The sequence below is a fragment of the Muscardinus avellanarius genome (assembly GCF_963383645.1).
Source record: "Muscardinus avellanarius genome assembly, chromosome: 8".
Classification (NCBI taxonomy): Eukaryota; Metazoa; Chordata; class Mammalia; order Rodentia; family Gliridae; genus Muscardinus; species Muscardinus avellanarius.
In genome coordinates this window covers 54,089,356-54,109,429 of record NC_137794.1, presented here as the reverse complement: position 1 = coordinate 54,109,429, position 20,074 = coordinate 54,089,356, and the positions used below count along the sequence as shown (strand labels likewise).

Here is a 20,074-nt window from a genome sequence, read left to right as displayed (position 1 = left end):
CATGTGTAATCTGCATGTATATAAGAAAGCCCTTTAGGCTTCTTTTACAAAGCAGAGTACCTTTTCGTCAGTTGGCATTGGACACCTATAATTCCTACCACAGGTCTCACAGGAAAAAAAAATCTTTTTTAAGTCAAGCACAGTGGTGCACACCTGTAATCCTGGTACTTTGGAGGCTAAGACAGAGGGATCACAAGTTAGAGAACAGCCTGGGCAACTTAGTGAGACCCTATTTCAAAATTTTAAAAAAAATAGGGCTAGAGATGTAGCTCAGAGTTAGAATAGGTTTAATACTTAGTACAAGCCGGGCGTGGTGTCGCACGCTTGTAATCCCAGCATTTGGGAGGCTGAGACAGGAGGATCACGGTTCGCAGACAGCCTCAGCTACTTAGTGAGGCTCTCTGCAACTTAGTGAGACCCGGTTTCAAAATAAAGAATTAAAAAATAGGGCAGGGGATGTAGTTTGGAGGTTAAATGCTTCCGGGTTCCATCCCCAGGCCCGCAAAATAATAATAATAATAATAATAATAATAATAATAATACTTAGTAAAAAAAAAACTTTTTGCAGATTACCATCAATGGAAGTCAGATGCCAAGCCCCACCCATGCCTCCTGTTTTGATGTGCAAGAAAAGGTCCAGCAGACTATCCCTGGACCGACGAAGTGTTTCCTAAGAGACAAATGGACAGCAGAGGAGACTTGCAAAGCATTCAAGATCCAGAAAACAGAGGGCATATTTAACTGAGTTAAGTCATCAAGATTATACCCAGACTCTCTAGAAACCTGCCAGAATCTTCGCATCAACCTCTGAGAAAACTGCTGCAGACTTCGGCTTTTAGGGTACCTGCTCTTAGTTAAGGGCCTGACTAATCCTCCATTTCTAAAGCATAATTCCCTCCAGGGTGTATATGGGGAGAAGGGAAACTGTCTTATGATTTTAGCTTACAAAATTATATTCTTTACATTCTTCCACTAGCTAGCATTTTTTTAGAAAAAACAGTAAATATGGTCATTGCTTGTAACTATACTTTATATCCTTCCATTAGCTAGCATTAATTTTTAAATGCATTAGCTAGCACTAATTTTTTTTAAACAGCAAATACAAACACAGCTTCTAAACATTGCTGTTCTAGTGAGTGTGTTTTCTGTAAAATGGGGCCAATAAATGATAGCACACGATTATTGGAAGAAGTATGGGGAGGGAAATTTAAATAAAGCAAGCAGATCTGCACCTCCAATAACATAAGATTCTCCTTTAGTATTTGTTGAATGAATGTGAAAATGTATGTGTAATAAAAGACACCGACTAAGGTTTTTCTTTTGCCTCCCAAGGAAAGCTCTGTCAAATTGAAATGCACAAGAAATAGTGATTCTACATTTCCATAATTCTTTATAACAAAAGATTATGTGTGGGAATTTTTTTTTTCCTTGAAGGTCCTTAGTTTCTTTCAGTAAGCACGAAAAATACTTAGTATGATTAACAATGGTTTCAGAAACCAATTGTTTTGCCTGCTAACTGGGAACCTGTGAAACGCACATATTTAAAAGTGTGTTTCCGTCTTACAACATTGACATTTATTCTATGAATAATCAAAGTATTCAAGTGCCTAACAATTTAAGTCTTCTTAAAAGTTTTCAAATTAAACTATGCCTTTAAAGAATTTTCTAAAACTGTCAAGTGAACAAACTCTCATTTGTATCTTTATTTTTCTTAAAGATTGCACAAACTGGAACCAAGACCAAAATACTGTATTCACTGTACATCATTCATTATAAAACAGCATACACATTTGTACTCTACCAAATAGGAATTTTTCTTTAAAATTATATATTGCGTGCTCTTAGATTCATGCTTTAGATATTTTACATTTATCATTAATCTCTCATAAATAATTGCAACTTGACCAATGTGTACACCTGCTACCACTGTATATTCATTGCGGCAAGGAGTCTGACGTGAGAACCGAAAAGGTCAAACCAAGTGTATGGACGTCGCATCTACTGAATTGTGACTTGTTTTGTCTATGCAGTGAAATGCTAATGCAAAATTCACACAAAGCGTTGTTTCAAAAGGCACAATTCTCCAAGTACAATTTTTAAAATACGTGGCAGTTAAAATCGGGACCCTCGAGGGCGCTGTGACGTTGGTATTGTGATCTGAACCCTAGGACCAAACCGACTGCAATTGGACGAGGTGGGGGTGGGGTGGGCCTTCCCAGGAACCCAGAGGCCGGGGCCGCAGAGACCCGCCGCCCGCGGGCTGCCCGGGTGGCCGAGTTGGTTTGTGCCATCTTTGAACTTTTGCTGAGTTTCAGCTCCAGAACCTCTCGATCGGCCAAATCTGGCACCGTTCCCCAAACACCTGCTTTGTCGACCGGGCCCCTCTTCCCAGAACTGGGTTTCCTCCTCTGGCAGAACCTCGCTCCCAGCCCTACTCGGCCGCGCCCCCACCGCGCCCTCGGGGGCCGCCGGGTTACGAGTCGTGCGCGCCGCCGCCCCGCGCCTCGGGGTCGCTCTGGTCGTCGGTGAAGCAGACGTCCACGTCACTGTCCTCGCTCTTGGGGTCGCCGGGCTCCGGGGGGTAGCCCGGCTCCGCGCCCGAGCCGTCGCCCGCCTTGGCGAGCAGGCTCTGGCCGGGGTGGCGGGACTTGACGTGGCGCTCGAGGTCCCGGCGGCGCACGAGCACCTTGCCGCAGAACTCGCAGCGGTAGGGCGTGTTGCCCTCCGCGTGCAGCCGGATGTGCTTGTTGAGGTTGCTGGGGTCGCCGAAGGGCCGCAGGCACACCTTGCACTTGAGCGGCTTGTAGCCCGTGTGCGTCCGCATGTGGATCTTGAGCCCGTACTTGCGCGAGTACAGCTTGCCGCAGTACAGGCACAGGTGGCCGGTCTTGGGCTTGCCCGCGCCGCCCCCCGCGCCCCCCGCGCCCCCCGCCGCCACGACGGCCGGCGGCAGCGCCCCCGAGTCCAGGCGGCCGCGGCCCTTCCCCGCCGCCATCTCCGACAGCTGCTGCGTGTGCATGGCGATCTCCCGGTCGATGTTGGCCAGGGAGCCCAGCTCCGCGGGGCTCAGAGCGGCCGCCGCCGCCGCCGCCGCCGCCGCCGCGGCCGCCGCCGCCGCGGGCGCGCTCAGGTAGGAGAGGGACTCGGGGTATTTCAGCAGCCCGCCGAAGTGCAGTTTGAGCGGGTAGTAGGCGGCGGCCGCCGGGGAGCCGTAGAGCAGCTCCCCGTTGTAGACGGTGAAGGCCGGCATGACGGCGGGCAGGGGGCCGCACTCGCCGCCCGGGTACGCCTTGAGCGCGCCGGCGTCGAGCGGCGCCAGGGCGCAGCGCTCCAGGGCGGGCGCGGGCGCGGGGGGCAGCGGGGCGAAGCGCGCGGGCAGCGCGGCGGCGGGGGCGCGCTCCACGTGCTTGAAGGCGGACGCCTCCTCCGGGGGCCCCGGGAGCAGCGGGAAGCCGCGCAGCGCCGCCGAGCAGGGCAGGCCGGGCGGGGGCGGCGGCGGCGGGTCGCCGGCCAGCAGGCACTTGGGGTGGTGGTGCTGCGCGTGGTGGTGGTGCTGGCCCGCGCCGCCCGCCGCCGCGCCCTCCCCGCTCCCCGGGCGCCCGCCCGCCCGGCCCCCGCCCAGCAGCCGGCCCAAAGCCAGCCCGGCCCCCGGCTTGCCGCCGCCCTCCTCCCGGTAGGGGTCGCCGTGCGCGGCCGCCCGGGCCAAGCCCGCGGGCTTGAAAGCCGAGCGCACGCCGGGGTAGAAGGCCAGGCCGCCGCTGCCCCCCGGGGAGCTGCCCACCAGGCCGAGGAAGTGGCCGTGCGCTCGAGCGGCCCCGCTGATGTCCAGGGCGCGGTCCGGCTGTTCTCTGCCCTTCTTGGGAAGCCCCCACTTGCCCGGGGGTGGCGAGGTGGCCGAGGGCGCAGAGGAAGCCTCGCGCTTGATGCTCTCCCGCGCCCCGCAGGTCTGCGCGGCCGGCGGCTGGGGCCGCAAAGTGCTCGCCGGGGCGGGCCCGGCGATGTCGGGCGTAGTAGGTTTCGGGGAGAAACCGAGGCCATCGGCCGGCGGGGCGGCGGCTTGGCGAGCCGCGTGCTCGTGGTGCAGGAAAGCGCGGCCCCCGCCGCCGCTGAGCACGCAGTGGAAACGCAGGTGAGCCTTAAGGCTGTTGGGGTATCTAAACGTCCTCCAGCAGTACCAGCAAATGTAGCGCTCCTCCCCTGGGCGAGAAAGAGTGAAAAAGCGACCCCGTGAGAAGGGAACCAGCCACGCAGAAAGCCTGGGCTCACTCAAGGCCAAAGCCCAGGTTTTAACCAAGCGGTATGGGAGAAGCAGTATTTTGGGGGTAGGTTGAGTAAGTGAGTTCGGTGCTCCATTGTATCAAGGACCCGAAAAAGCCCCAAAGTGCACACCCTTATCACCTTCTCCATCCTCAGGACTACTTAGAGGGCAGGAGGGGTGACCTGGACCTTTCCAAGGAAGACTTCCTCTAGGCCATCCAAGCAAATCTTCGTTGGGAGGGCAGTGCTCGGGCAGGCTGGCCAAGGAAGAGCAGGGAGCAGCTGTTGCTTTAAATCAAGTATCGAGGGTGTGCTGTGCCTGGGCCCATCTGTTGGCTTTTGCAGAATAGGTGGCGTATGTCAAGGAGTTTGGATAAACTGAACAAAGGCCAATCTAATAGTCGTGAGCGCCTCATTACCAGGCGAGACAATATCCTGTATGTATGGGCCATATGTAATCATTCCTTTTCATAGAACAATGTCTTTTGTGTCCACTACCCACCCTTTCTACCCCCTCCCAGCCTTAAACATTTTGCCTGAGGTTTTTCCTGGAGCGTGACCAACTGAAGGACCACATAGGGACTATGATTTGCTATCCTTCAAACATTATTTGTACCTTTATTTCCTCTTTAACTCCATTTAATTTGATGGGAGAGAAAAAATCCTACATCCCAATATTCAAGAAAGGATGATGATGTTCTAAAACGATGTTGCATTTTCTTGCCCCACCTGGTAAGTAATTAACTCCTAAGTCGCTGCACAATTTCACACTTAGTAAAGTCTTTGGAGGAGATATATGAACTGTTAGCATTTTATTATGTAAATGTATATAAGTGAGAAATCTCAGCTTTTTATTATAACTCATCAACCATATTAATTATTACTAATTAATGGGCTTCACTGTGACATTTCCATACATGTGTATGTCATCCTGATACTCTGCTTCCAATAAGCACAGAATTCTGTACTAGGTACTACATATATGTTTGCTGTCAAATCTTTGTTTGCATTTTCTATCACTAGCAGTGTTTTTAATTTTGCCAGGGCATGTGAACGCAATCCAGAGACACAGATTCTGATCGATTGACAGATTCTGATCAGGAGATAGAAGTTAGTGTCCATTCCAAAAGGTCATATTACTTCTGTACACAGAAAAGCCATCCTGCGGTTGGGTCTGTTTAAAAATGTGATTGACTGACAATACTGAAGGGAGGGATGTCTGTGAGAAGGAAGTTAATCGAGTCACAAGGAAGTGTCCAAAGTGTGTTATCAGTCTTTTGAATTTAATGAGAAATTAAATTCTCCCTTCTTAAGTACAGGTAACTCAAACTTTTAAAACATTACTACAGAAATGACAATGGAAAAAAGTCCAAGTCTATTTGTCTTCATGTATATTAACTATTGGCTTTCAATAAAGCAGGTAGTCCCACTTAGTAACAAAGATAGAAGCTCAAGTGAGAAGCAGTTTACTTCAACACAGGCCAAGGGAGAGCAGGAAGAGAAGAGGGGAGAGTAGAATTTGCCTGGAACCCTATCCTAATTGTTCATAGAAGTCTTAGATAAAATCACTTATACATTCCTGTTGCCTTGTCCTGAACATCTGCATAAAATAAGTTTTGAAAGAGACAGAGAAATGATCTGAATTATCTGGTGAGTATGTTGACTTTAATACCTTAGCCTCCTCTAAAGTTACAAATCTCCCTCTCGTTACTACTACTTTCGTTTTTTTGTTTTGTTTTGTTTTGTTTACCCAGGGGCATTCTACCTCTGAGCTACACCCCCAACCCTATTTTTTATTCTTTATTTTGAAACAGGTTTTCACTGAGTTGCAAAGGGCCTCATTTAGTAGCTGAGGTTGTCTGACCCTCCTGTCTCAGCCTCCCAAATGCTGGATTATAAGCATGAACCACTACATCAGACTCATCACTTCTTAAAGAGGATTTTCAGAGTTTAGCCCAGAATGACTCAGCCACTGCAAAGCCAAGTAATCTTTGTTCTTAAAACAAAGTAATTTTCTTAATCTTAGCATATAATCAAAATCCACAAAAGTTAGCCAGTATTAAAAAACTAAAAGTCATCTGTACTTATTTCTTCCTCTTCTCGAGATTTAGACAAATACTGGAATCAGTACATCTCTTTTTCAGTTTATCTTTATCAACATGTTCTGCAGACTCTGAGATCCAATTCATGCCCAGTATATTAAACACTTTAAAAGTGACTTTGCCTCCTCGCCTTCATGTAACTCTTAAGAGGTCAAGATTTCAAATATCTCCAGGCTAGCCGGGTGTGGTGGTGCACACTTGTAATCCCTGAGCTTGGGAGGCAGAGACAGGAGGATCACATAGGTTCGAAGCCAGCCTCTCTGGCTTAAGAGACCCTTAAAATATAAAATAGGTCTGGGAGTGTAGCTCGAAGGTAGATGGGGTTCCATCCTCAGTACCCCACACACACACAAAAAAAATATCTCCAGGCTGGGAATATCAAGTTTAAAATAACTCACACTTTTCCTAAAAGAAAAATGAGATCTGTATGTATGTTTGTGTATGTACGTGTGTCTCTCTCTCTCTCTCTCTCTCTCTCTCTCTATATATATATATATATATATATATATATATATATATATATATAAAACCATACAATGTTTATAAATGTAATTGGCTGAAATAAAAACAAGAGAGCTTCTACTTATACTCAAACAGGTTGCTTTCATACTATTTGGGAGTGCCCAAGGAAGGATGTTCTCTGTAGAAATAGCTGTCCCTAAAAGCCATTGGCCCTCCAAACTGTTCTAAAGTAGCAGACTTGAGAGTCCTCCTTTATGGGGGATCTATCCTTCTCTTTTACTGGGAGAAGTTGATAAGAGAAATTAATAATGTGATGCAGTGAACAAACTACATTAGAATAATTTATGAAATTATAGATACAAATCTATTCACCAAAAATAAGAATTAATTTACAGAGGAAAGAGATACTTTGAAGTGACTATTCTGACTTCATGAAGTGTTTTCCATATCTTTATTAATTTCTTTATACTTATTTCTAAAGGAATGAGATTTTGAGCAGCAATTCAGGAGATTATGTTAAAATATTTTGCAGCATCCATTATGTTGACTTGAAATACCAAATGAGTCTTTAAGAGAAATTACAGACAAATTAAAACAATTGGCAAGGAAAAAAGAAAGCCATGGAAGTTTGTGTGTGAAAAAGGAGTCTCCAGCCCTCAACTGGTGCAGTACCTCTCAGCCTTCTTTCCACAGGAAGTGTTCTAGGGAAGGTTTGAAAATGCTTTTCTCTTTAGTTACTGCACCTTAATTTGCATAAATCCGCTCTTGGCTTTGGAAGGGATCAAATAAATCTAAGAAGAAACTGGGATACATCCCAGATTCAATTTAAGGAGGGAGGGGAAAAGGAACAAATACCATTTAAATGGAAAGGCCTTGGTACCTGCCAACAGACCAGCTGTAAGTACCGTAATGCTTCTAAAATTCTGTAGAACCACATTGCTGTCCTAGAAACCCAAAGAAAAAATGCCCTTACACCTTGTAAAAGCAGTTCAGGTTTGAGTTATGCTGTCTGGAACTCATGATGTAATCACTGTGACAATATTTTAAGATCCCTTTATTGATTCTTAATTAGGTAATTTTAATTAGGTTAATACATTTAATTAGGTCAATACATTTTTGCTTTGGTGTGCACCAGAAAAGGACAATCCTGTGAAGTTCAGAGTATTTTTCCCCTGCCACCTTGAGTCAAATTACTGTCACTGCCGTTATCATTTACTGTTGGTTCTAAGAAGATAGTGGTGAAATCTCCTCTCTGCCTAGGAGGGGACTGGGATTTCAGTTTTACATAGCTAGGAAGAAAGTCCCTTCAGCTTTAGATCCACCCTCAAGAACTGGAGGGGCTGGCCTCTCTCCCACCCACCAACCCCAGCCTGAAGGCCTTTTCAGAGGGTACCTTTCTCATCATGGGTTGGAGTCGCTGTCGTGGGGATGTCGAACCACTGAGCCAAGGAGTTGGAATACCACACAGTCAGCTCCTCCCCAGGCTGGACATCTCGCAAGGCTCGGTAGAAGATCTGGGACGCGTGGAATAAGAAAGCTCTGTCATTTCCTAGGTAACTCATCAAAATGCAAATCATCATAATGCTGCGTGACCCTTCAGCAGCTACTGGGCTTCTCTAAATCTCATTTCTGCCATTCTTCAAACGGAGACACCATACAGTAGTGCCTACCTTACAGAGCTATTGGGACATTTACATGAGACCTTTAACTAAAGCGTCCTGGCTCTTAATATGTTGTTGGCCACAGTAGGGACATTTAGGTCGATGGAATTGGGGTGAGGGGAGCCCGCAGTACCTGTCCTCCGGGTAAATCTGCAATAGCTTCGAGAGTCTGTTCCTGGGGACTCCTGGCTGCCCGGATTAACCCTATCCACTCCAGAGGGGAGCCCCCCGACTCGTCCACCAGCTCCCCTCTCACCATGCGCACCTGCAACACAAGCAGTGGTCGTTCTCTCCCGCACCACGGCCAGGCCCGCAACCCAGAGAAAAGTTCTTGCTCCACCCCTCCCCCAATCGGGAAATGGCTGTGTTCACTTTCGCCAGACCTCCAAGGGCCTTAGGGCCCTAACCTGGAGGATGAACAAAAGGGAGGCTGGCTGATACCGCAGGCCCTGTCCAGTGCGCCCCAGTAGACACCTTGGCCGCACCAGCATGCTAAGAGCATCCTCCCATAACGCCAGGGTGCACCTTGCATCAAGACATTCCCCACCTCCGCCACTTGCAGTTCAGAGAACAACCCAACACCAGGGTAGAGACTTTTCGAAGTCAGTCCCAGGGCACAGAGCAACCCTACCACATCCCCATCTCTCCAAGCCTCCCAGTTCTCGCTGCTCCGCACGTAGCTGCCAGCGAGCCGGCAGTGAAATCCTCTGAAGCAACAAAGCGCTGGCAGGGAAGTCTTGCCCGAAGCTAGCTGGCCATTTAAAAGCCATTAAATTGCGTTTAAAGAGTAATGCTGGTGTGCTGCAAACCCTGGTTTAAACTGGGATCTGGGGCCAGAGGATTGATTGCAAGGAGAGCGAAAGATGCGGGACACCGGAGCTACTTCTTACAAGGAAGCGCTAGGCAGCGGCTAATGTCAAGATCCTTCCCTACCAGACTTTTGCCTGCCTTTCCGGGTCGCTGATTGCCGACCTTTGGCTGCTAGGACGCCCCCACAGCTGGCAAGAGCCTTTAGATCCCCTTCACTGACCAGGGATCAGGACGCTGTTTGGGAAGTCATGGCTGACAGGTTGGCCCTGGCGTCTCCGGGTAGGGACCCTGGATTCCGCAGGCACCGCGGCGCGATGTCCCCCGCGGGTGGGCGCCCCTGGCTCTCCGCGTCTGCGTCGGAGCTACCGCCAGGCTCACCTTCCCTCCATTTGCCCTAAACCCACGAGCAAGCCGGAGGAAAGAAAAATCTGGGGGCGATTCCAGGAACTGAAAACCTCCCAGTGATTATCTTCCCGGAGGAAATATTAAGATAAATTTAAGCCTGAAATTAGCATACAAGTCCCAGATGCCCAGTGTCCCCCCAGAGGAAGGGTATGTTGCAGAGAGGGACAAGGACCAGGGTGGAAGTTTGGGGTGCGGGGGGGGGGAGGCTTCAACACCTTGCTAAGAATACCCAGAGCTTTGGGGCAACCGCGACCTCGGACCGGTACTGGCCCGCGGAGAGCCCGGTGCACTGTGCTGGGGGTGAGGGGTGATGAATTCTCTCAGCCACGTCCTCTCCCTTCAGCTCGGCACACGCCCAGCTCTCAGTTGATGAGACTTGCTGGGAATCATCGGAGTCCCCTTCGAGGAGGCACATTTAGCAGGTAAAGACTCAATCACCCGGGTCCTCCGCTTCTCTACTCTTTCCGAGGGTCGGGGCAAAGGGATGTGAGCCGCAGCGGTGGCGGCCTGAATGACCAGTACCTTTTTCTTGGGCCCGGGCTCCCTTCGATCTGACAGGTACTTGCCCAGCTTGAAGGTGCCGGGCACCGGCCCGAGGCGCAAGCCGGCCGGGATGCAGCAGTCGGCACTCACGCTGGTGGCCGAAGCACGGGCGGCTCCGTGCATTGTTGCCACCGCCGCCAGGCAGGCGCTGGGGCGCGCCAGGTCCTCCGCAGGGCGCGAGTGGCAGAGCCCGAGCCGCGTGCGAGCCAGGGAGCCGCGCCCCGAAGCGCGTCCTCCGCCTGCGGAGTGACGCGGACGGGTGTGCACTGCGCCTTTTCAATGGGGCGGGCGCCTTTTGGCACCATGAGCGCAAGGGCGCGGAGTTTGGTGAGAGACTTGAGCTGCGAAGCAGCTGCTGAGTCCCACCCGAGAGGGTCACATGGAGTGGTTCCCTCAGCCCCCTGCATAATCGAGGCCTCTGAATGGCTCGGCACACAATGGTCCAGGCGACCTTCCCATTCCTAAAAATCCAATTTGTCAAGGGCGAAGAAAAGGCGCTGGTGAATCAAAGGTCCGGCGGGACCATTAATCCTCAGCATGGGGTATTGTCCCTGAGACAGTTACGATATTTTAAGTGACAAATCCACTGTATAATTTCTCCATAAATTTTACTTCCTTTTATTGTTCGCAGACAAACCAGTTTTGGGAAATAAGTGACTACTTTAAGTCTACTTGGCTGATTCCTTTGAGCCTTGGTCTACTTCAAAGATTTTTAATTCTCTCCCCTTGGCTTTATTGTAAAGGAGATTAAACAAAGCGATGGGGACTGTTTGGAGGACTTGTTAACTTCTATTGATTTCTGGCGTGTGCCATACAGAAATTAGGCAGGTACTTGATGGGAAAACACCAGAAAATACCTACACTTTTTAAATAACGGCCATATTACCATTTCAGGGGATTGGGTTCAGGCCAGTCATCTATTTAGAACCACTTTATTTGTTCCCTCTGCCCTGGTTCACCCCGAAATATGAGCCCTCTGGACCAATTTGAGAAGGCCAGGTCAACTGTGTACTACTTCTCTGGAGAATAGGAAGGAGCGGCTAAGGGGATACCGACCATGCTCTAGGGTTGGAGAGGGTGTCCTTCTGCCGCCAGATTATTAATCACCTCTGCTGGACGTGTCAATCCCGATAGACTCAACCCGTTTTGCTCTTAAGTTTAAAACTGGAACAAAGTCCTTCCCTTGAACCAACAAACTGGATATTACTTTTTATTTTAATAAACTTATCACAAAGCAGTCTTTCAGAAGCTGCTAAGAACAGGGCCAAGGTGGGCACTTGGGTCGTCCCCTGCTTAATGCCCTCCCTGTTCTTGAACTAACGGGCCAGGTACTTTGCGTGAAGCCTGAGTCTCCCCCTCCCTTTCTTTCAGAGAAGTTCTTTGTGTGAGGACAGTGAATAGGACCAAGGTGGGCACTTGGGTCGTCCATTGCTTAAAGCCGCAGGTTCTTGAACCAACAGGGCCTGTACTTTGCATTAAAGCCGACCCTTCCCCTTTTCTTTCAGGGGAGGTTCTGTTTGTGCGAGGACAGTGCTCATCAGGTATCGGTGACAGTTCTGCTGTGATTTGTGATCCACTGAGTCCTGCTAATCCTGGGCACCTTCCCCAAAATTTAAGGCAGCCAGCATGGAAGCCCCACACCATTCCCAGAGAGGCCCAAGGGGTAATGGGTTTCCCGCTGGGTGTCAGAAGCTCAATCACTCAATCAAAAGCCACGGGACCCCAGGGAGCAGCGCCCATACTGGCTTCTCCCCGTGGCTTTGCCCAAGGAAGGTGCAACGCACTGGTGGACCCCAGGAGTGGCTCTTGGTAAGGAAAGCGGCCAGACACAGGGTGGCAACACCTGTAACGCCACAGTTTGTCCCAGGAGGGCGCTCAAAGAAGCTCAGTGCAGCTTCCCGGGCTGGAAACCTGTTTGGGCCACACCGGCTGGGATCCGCAGACTCTCCGACTCATTCTGTCTGTCCTCTGCCACTAAAGACTCAGGAAACCTCCAGCGAATTACTTCAGGGCCTCAGTCTCCTGATCCATAAAATGGAAATGTGGGGTGTAAATGGACCCTCGGCTCTCACTCCGCTGTTCACCCCTGTTTGCGTGAACAGTGGATAACAAGGACCTGTAGCATAATGGAAGTTCCCAAACTCGTGTTTTGCAGTAATTCGAGAATTCAGGTCAGGTCAAAGGGCTCGGGGCAGACCTTTCCCGACACAGGGAGGGCTGGGGTCCGTGTAAACTCCAGGGCCTAGGTAGCCGCTGCTAGGGGCTCCGCGGGTCTGGGCCACCACCACCTACCATCCCTCTGGCCGCCAGGCCCAACGCCATGCCCAGCGCCACTTTCTGAGGAAACTGCCACTGAAATTTCTCCCCCCCCCACACTCCAGTGCCCCTTGTTGGCGTGGAAGACTGTCCTCCGGAGAGGGGAGGGAGCCTTTGATCTGGCGGCCTATGAATGGCAAAAGCGGGGGGAGGGGAGGCGGAGAGGAAGCCGCACCGAAGAGTTGAGGGCAATAAATTTAAGCCATGAACATGTCCCTCTAACCTCTGGCCTGGCGACTCCGGGATGACACCCAGTTTAAATTACCAGCACTGAGAGCGGGAAGGGGCGAGCGCAGAGCCTGGGTTCGGGGCGCCTCCCCGGCCCTCCTTAATGAGTGAAAAAGCGTGAACGACACGCGAACAATTTTATCAATAGGACCATGTAAAGGCCGACTGCGAGGAAAGTTATTTATTAATATAGCCAATTGTGGCTGGTTCCCAGCCCCGCGAGAAGAAAGAGACTGCGCCAGAGGCGTTCACACCAGCTCGCAGAGTTTTATTCTGTCCTGTGGCTCAGAGTTGAAGTTCCCCAAGTGAAATAAATTGTCCACAAAGGAGGAAAGGAACACATTTTCTTTTATTTTTCCTCCCCTAAAAAGCAAGGGTGAAACCAATCTAATGTGCCCAGTGGAGCAAGATGGGCCGGTGAAAGGCTGGGTGTTAAAAGTAAAAGCGGGCTGTGAAGCAAATGGGATGGAAAATTAAATGAAATTAAATAGCTTGAACGGCCGTATTGTCCCTTATTAAAAAGACACATTAATTACATGGTCTCAGCCTTATTCAAAGACAATGTTGAGACTCAATCAAAACATTCCACTCGGCTTTTTATCGACTTAAAATGGGCGTCCAGAGGCCCTGTTAAAGCGAAATCCCTCCCACTCCGAGGTGCGGAGAGAGTGGTTTGGGGGCGGTGGGGCTCCCAGCCCACGCAGAACCGCGCAGGCCCTGCGGGGCCGGGGAACAGGTTGCCTCTAACGAGGCTCGGATGCTCGGGAGCGGCGGCGGCCGGAGGGACCGGCTGCCGGGTGGGGGGATGAGGGGGGTGGGGGTGGAGCTGAGCGCCTCGCCGCGCAGGGGCGGCCCGGGCCGGCCGGGGTTAGGAGCGCGGGGCGCGGAGCGCGCGGCCGGCCGGGCCCCGCCAGGGGGAGCCGAGCATCCCAAGGACTGGGGGCTGAGCCGCGCGCCTCCTTCTGGCCTCGCTGCTCTACCGGAGCGGTCTACGCCGCGCAGAGCCCTTGGACTTTAGATCCCCCGGTACGGAGGACCAAAGTGTCTGCCCCTGGGGGCTTGGCCTTACGGGCGCAGGTGATGGGGAGTCGCCCCCAACACCCCGCCGCGGGCGCTCAGAGTCCCGGGCCTTGATGGAGTGGGTGCCTGTGGGCCAGCTTCCCGAGACGAGGCCGGGGGGCCGGGGCGGGGCGCCGGGAGACCCCGAGCTCAGGGGCGAAGCTTGCGCCTGAGATGGGCAGGACGCGCCCCCGCGGGTGTCCGGGCGGCCGGGCCGGCGGGTCAGCGCAGACCAGCTGCGCGGCCCCGGGGCGCGGGTGGGACATTACGGCCGGGTGTGAATGGGGCGGCGGCGGCGGACTCTGGGAACGCCACCAGATGACACGCCGGCGACGAGGCCATTTTCTCCTTAATTGCCAGGCCGGTGGATGAGCGGCGGTCGGGAGGCTCCAAGCTCGCAGCCAAGGACGCAGTTGTTGTTGTGTTTTTTTCTTTTTTCTTTTTTTCCCCTTTATTAAAGTCCCCCTTTGGAAACGGCTCAATAAAAGTATTCAGAGTCCCTCTCAAGTTGCCTTTTAACCGGAGTCCCCCAACTTACTTCGTGGTTCTTTCGGTTGACGTGGTGCAAAGAAAAGTCAGCGAGCGTGTTGCGGAATCGCAATGTCTCGGGCTCCGGCGCATTCAGCGCCGCTCCGCCGGCCTCCGCCCAAGGAGCCCGCGCTCAATTCGATTTTCCTTGCTGTTGGGCACATTTAGGAGCGCCTCTATTTGTGAAGTTCATTTCTAGGCAAATGTATTCAAGAGCTGATGGGAATGAATAGGACCGTGTGTCAGCCGCCCCTAATTGGGATTAAAGCACTTAAGAGCATATGCGGAGTGTGACGGAAATTCTCAGGTCGCATTGTGTTCGGACTTCCACCCGCTCGGACACTCCTCCTCCAAGAGAGATTTATAAAGATTGCGGGGAGAAACTGAGGCGAAACGGAAAGGAGCGGGCTAATGGCTCACGACGGGGCTGGTGGAGGTGACAGCCTCTGAGTAGAGATGCTGCGGATAATTGAACGCGGGCGGGCGGGGGAGCAGGTCTGAACTCTTTAATCAGACAGGCGGGGAGTTAAAAGGCGAAATAAAGATGTTCTTGAGATTCCCAGACGGGTTTCCCTCCTTTTCTTTTTTCCTTTCCCTTGAAGAGGCTGGCTTTATTTCTTTTTAACTCTGCTCCCACCCTCATCGCCCCCTCCCCCAAAAAACCATACTCTGTCTTGAAGCAATAATAAACACAATTTGTTACTTGAAATGGGAGAAGGTCACAAAAGAAATTTTAAAAGAACAATATTTGTTGTGTGTGGGAAAACTTCGCACTTGGATCAACCAGTGAAAATGGGCCCTGGTGTGTGCGTTTGCATGTTTTATATACACGAAGTTACAACACAGGTCTAATGAAAAGAATTCACATTTATTCATATTGTTTATTTATGCGTACAGTCTGTGAATCTCCACCCAGAAGTAGCTGCTGGGTTTGGAGGCTGAGGCAACAGTGTTTTGTTTGTTTGTTTGTTTTGTTTTGTTTTTGTTTTTGGTTCTGGCTGTTCTGGGGGTGGAAACCAGGGGCTTTCTACCTCCGGGCTACTGGGCTATACTCCCAGACCTTTTTTATATTCTATTTGGAAACAGGGTCTCACTAAGTTGCTGAGAGCCTCACTAAATAGCTGAGGCTGGCTTCGAACCTGTGTCATCCTCCTGTCTCAGCCTCCCAAGTACTAGGATTACAAGCTTAAGCCACCAGGCCCAGCTGGCAAAGTCTTTTAAAAGCTGAAAATTAGCAAGGAGCCTAGGCTGGGATAGCAAAGAAATTCAAAAGGACAGGTAAACAAAAGATGAGGGGGGAATTCAATACTTTCAAATCTTCAAATTTCCTCCTAGGTTTTCTAGTTTATTTAAATTCATCTGTAAACATGGGTTCCTTGGGAAAATGGGAAACTCTGTGAATCTGAGTTCAAGATAGGAGGGAGTCTCTCTGTCTCTCTCTCTCTCTGTCTCTCTGTCTCTGTCTCTGTCTCTGTCTCTGTCTCTCTCTCTGTGTGTGTGTGTGTGTGTGTGTGTGTGTGTGTGTGTGTGTGTGTGTGTCTTAGGAATGTTTTCAAGTAAAGTTATTCCTGAGAATTTTTAAAATTAATCTGCATAAAGGCAAGAGAGAAAGAACAAAAGGAAGAAGAGGTGGGGATCTGAAAAGGGGAAATAGCCAATAACTTCTATAAATAATTTTTCCTCCTCAAAGTCAGGCTCCCAAACTCACTGCAGGGACCTCTATTGGCCATACGGATTCCAGAATCCCCTTCCTCTGCCTTAATGGAACCTGTATTTTCCTACTACAAAGGGGAGTGCAGACAGAGGGGATAGCTGTATGACAAAAAAACTCCCAGTGGTGGGCAATGAGTGGAATATTTTCTATCTCTTTCAGTCTTGGAGAGACCTATAAACCTTTTTCTCCCCGTTGTAGTATGCCACATAATAAAACACTTCATAGAGTTGTGTTCAAGAGGATTTTTTTTTAACCCAAACCCCAGCATAACACTCTTTGGAAGGTGATGCATGATGGGAGGAAAATGGCCTGGCAAACACCTCTCCATCGCTTGGGACAAACTGAGAATGATGGAAGTTCATCAGATGGTCACCACACAGCAATAAGAACAAAACAAGAACAATTTCCAGTTACATCCCAACTAAGAACCAAACTCAGGTTGACACCAGGATCTCCCAGTAACAATCAGTAAGTTCACTAGTAGATCTTGTGTGTGCTCCTAATGTCACGGGTAATTTTGTGTCTGATACAGTGTTATCACTCCTTTTATTTGTGCTCCTGGGATTTGTGTCCATCAGTAAATGATGATACATTTATCTTCCTGAAATCAGGTTGGAATTTTATATATCCTTCATTTTACAGTAGGGATTCACATTCTCACATCAAAAAGTAGAAACTTAAAGCCGGGCATGGTGGCCCAGGCTTGTAATCCTAGTTACTTGGGAGGCTGAGACAAGAGGATCTCAGGTTAACAGCCAGCATCAGCTACTTAGTGAAGCCCTCCGAAATTTAGATCCTGTTTCAAAATTAGAATTTAAAAAATAGATCTGGGGGTGTAGTTCTAAGGTAGAATGCCCCTGGGTTTAATTCCTGGTACCACAAAAAAAAAGTTGAGACTTGAGTTAAGCATGATTTAATGACTTACATGTAATAAAGAGAGAATATGACAGAAGTGATGACAGTGTGTGGTTTTTTAAGATGAGCCATCACAGATTCCTCCTTCATATTTCTAGGGTATTGATGAGCTATTTAATGATTTTAGGATTTATAATTAATTAAAAGAAGAAAAATTGCAATTGTAAATTGTAATGTAATTGTAATGTAAACCTTTAGTTTTCAGACCTGTTTGTGTTTTGGGTTTTTTTTTCTTTTGTACTAAGGATTGAATGCTGGGACATTCTACATCTGAGCTATGCCTATAGCCCCTTCTTTAAAATTTTTGACAAAAGATCTCACTAAGTTCCTGAGGATGGCCTTGAAACTACAATCTTCCTGTCTCAGCCTCTCAAGTACCAGGATTACAGGAGTGTGCTGCCACACTTGGCTTCAAATCCTTACTTTTCAAATATATATGTTTAAGTATTTATAGTGGAAATATAATGTTGGTAATTTAAATAATTCTGAGATATGAGGGTAGTGGGTATAAGTATAGAGCATTTGATATTTTAGGCTGGGCAACTCTTTGTTGCAGAGGCTGCTATATCTTTGTTTGATATCAGCAACATCCCTGACTCCTACTTCATGCCAGTTGCATCTGCTCCCCACTGCGACAGAGGCCTCACCTCACTTAACTGTCCTCAGAGGACAAAAATCACTCCCAATTGAGAACATCTATATGGGAAATAACATTGGCCAGAAGTTGATTATTCTTTAATTTGAGTGCTAAGTATGTAAGAGTTCTTTTCTACATTTATTCGAGTTTTTTCAAAATAAAATTCTGTTTAAAAATAAAATTTTAGCTGGGCATGGTGGTGCATGCTTGTGATCCCAGTACTTGGAAGGCTGAGACAGGAGGATCCTGGCTCACGGCCAGCCTCAGCTACTTAGTGAGGCCTCTGCAACTTATATGTGATCCTATTTCAAAATAAAGAATAAAATATAGGGCTGGGGGTATAGCTCCAAGGTAGAATGTCTCTGGGTTCAATCCCCAGCACCACACACAAAAAAATAAAAAATTGAAATAAATTTTCAAAAAAGAGGTAGCAGAATAGAAGAGATATACAGGTGTGTGTATATACCCAGTATACTTTTGAAATATGAGAAAGAGAGAGAGAAAGAGAGAGAGAGAGAGAGGAGAGAGAGAGAGAGAGAGAGGAGAGAGGAGAGAGAGAGAGAGAGAGAGAGAGAGAGAGAGAGAGAGCAGGTTGGTGTGCATGGTGGCATGAACCTGTAATTTCAACAACTCCAGAGACTGAAGCAGGAGGAATATTCAAGGACACCTTGAACAACACGGCAAGACCTGATTCAAACAAAACAAAGCAAAAACAAAACCAATAAAGGGTTCTTGTGTTGTGGGGTGTGTGTGTGTGTGTGTGTGTGTGTGTGTGTGTGTGTACTGGGGATAGAACCCAGAAGTATTTTACCTCTGAGTTACACCCTCACCCCAATTCTTTCTCTCTCTCTCTCTCTCTCTCTCTCTCTCTCTCTCTCTCTCTCTCTCTTTTCAGTACTGGCTGGGGATTGAACCCAAGGGCATTCTACCTTCAAGCTTCACCCCCAGCCGTATTTTTTATTCTTTAATTTGAAACAAGGTCTATCTCACTAAGTAGCTGAGGCTGGCCCAAACCTCCATCCTGCTCTCTCAGTCTCCACGTGCTGGGATTACAGGCATGCACCACCATGCCTAGCTCCATTTTTCTTATTTGGAAACAGAATCTAACTAAGTTCCTAAGGGTCTCAGTAACTTCCTGAGGCTGGCCTTGAACCTGCAATCATCCTGTCTCAGCCTCCCAAGTACTGGGATTCCAGACATGTGCCGCCACCCCTGGCTATTTCTGTGCTTTGTTTTTTAAGGAGCTATACCCAGGATGAACAAGAAAGAATGTGCCTAATTACAGAATCTACTATCTAGATGAATGTGTAAACCTCACAGTTACAGTGATGCTCTACCACAGGCATGCCATCCACAGCCTTCACAAACTGCTAACCCTGTGGCATTGAATAAAACTCTATGCTCTTCTCAGGTGGAAGAGGAACCATCAAATATGGACTGTGATTTGATCAGTTATAAGTGGCCTAAGTTCATTTTATTTGCATATTTTTAAAAAAAATCTGTGAAGTTATTCTACATTTATCATTGACCTTTGTGGCTTGCAAGGGGAGTTGAGAGTCTTCTGCATTATCAAGGAGTTTGGGGATATTGTGCCTCTAACTTCATGTTCTAAGACACACCTGAACTAGCAAGGGTTCTTTGGCGTTGTGATGGGTTGTACTGTGTCCTCAGAAGTTCCTGTGTTGAACTTCTAACCATCAGTATCCCAGACATAATCTTCTTTAGGAAAGAGGTTTCTATATATATGCAAATTGAGTTAAAATGAAATTATCAGCACAGCGTAGTGGCGCATGCTTGTAATCCCTGCGCTTGGGAGGCAGAGACAGGAGGATCACGCAGGTTCGAAGCCAGCCTCGCTAGCTTAAGAGACCCTGTTTCCAAATAAAATATAAAATAGGTCCGGAGGTAGAAGGGTTTCATCCCCAATACCAAGAAAGAAAGAGAGAAAGAGAGAAAGAAAGAAAGAAAGAAAGAAAGAGAGAGAGAGAGAGAGAGAGAGAAAGAAAGAAAGAAGAAAGAAAGAAAGAAAGAAAGAAAGAAAGAAAGAAAGAAAGAAAGAAAGAAATTATTAGACTAGACCCCAACATTGGTATCTTCATAAGAAGAGGAAATTCGGGCACAAACACACTGAAGGAAGAATGTGATATGAACATGAAGACCTCCATGTACAAGCCAAGAACAGTTGCCTGGAACAGATTCCGCCCTCACAGTCTTCAGAAGGAACCACCTCTGCCAACAACTTGATTTGGGACTTAATGTCTTCAGAAGTGAGACAAGAAATTCGTGTTATTTAGGCCATCCAGCTTGTGGTACTTTGTTATCATAGCCCTAGTAAATGATACAGGTACAGACATCAGAAACTCTCTGAGCTGGGTGAGGTGGCGCACAGTTATAGACTAGACCCCAACATTGGTATCTTCATAAGAAGAGGAAATAT

The 20,074-nt window shown here is 48.6% G+C and overlaps 1 protein-coding gene across 1 annotated transcript; it reads right to left on the bottom strand.

Annotated features, from left to right (window-relative positions):
- Positions 1-2,473: 2,473 nt before the first annotated feature.
- On the bottom strand, positions 2,474-10,485 carry PRDM13 (PR/SET domain 13; the record flags this gene model as incomplete). Its single annotated transcript, XM_080700779.1, has 4 exons — positions 10,220-10,485; positions 8,616-8,747; positions 8,215-8,335; positions 2,474-4,197 (listed from the first exon to the last, which is right to left on the bottom strand). Exons 1-4 carry the CDS (start codon positions 10,361-10,363, stop codon positions 2,474-2,476), a joined length of 2,121 nt encoding a protein of 706 aa, XP_080556905.1. The 5' UTR covers positions 10,364-10,485.
- Positions 10,486-20,074: the final 9,589 nt, after the last annotated feature.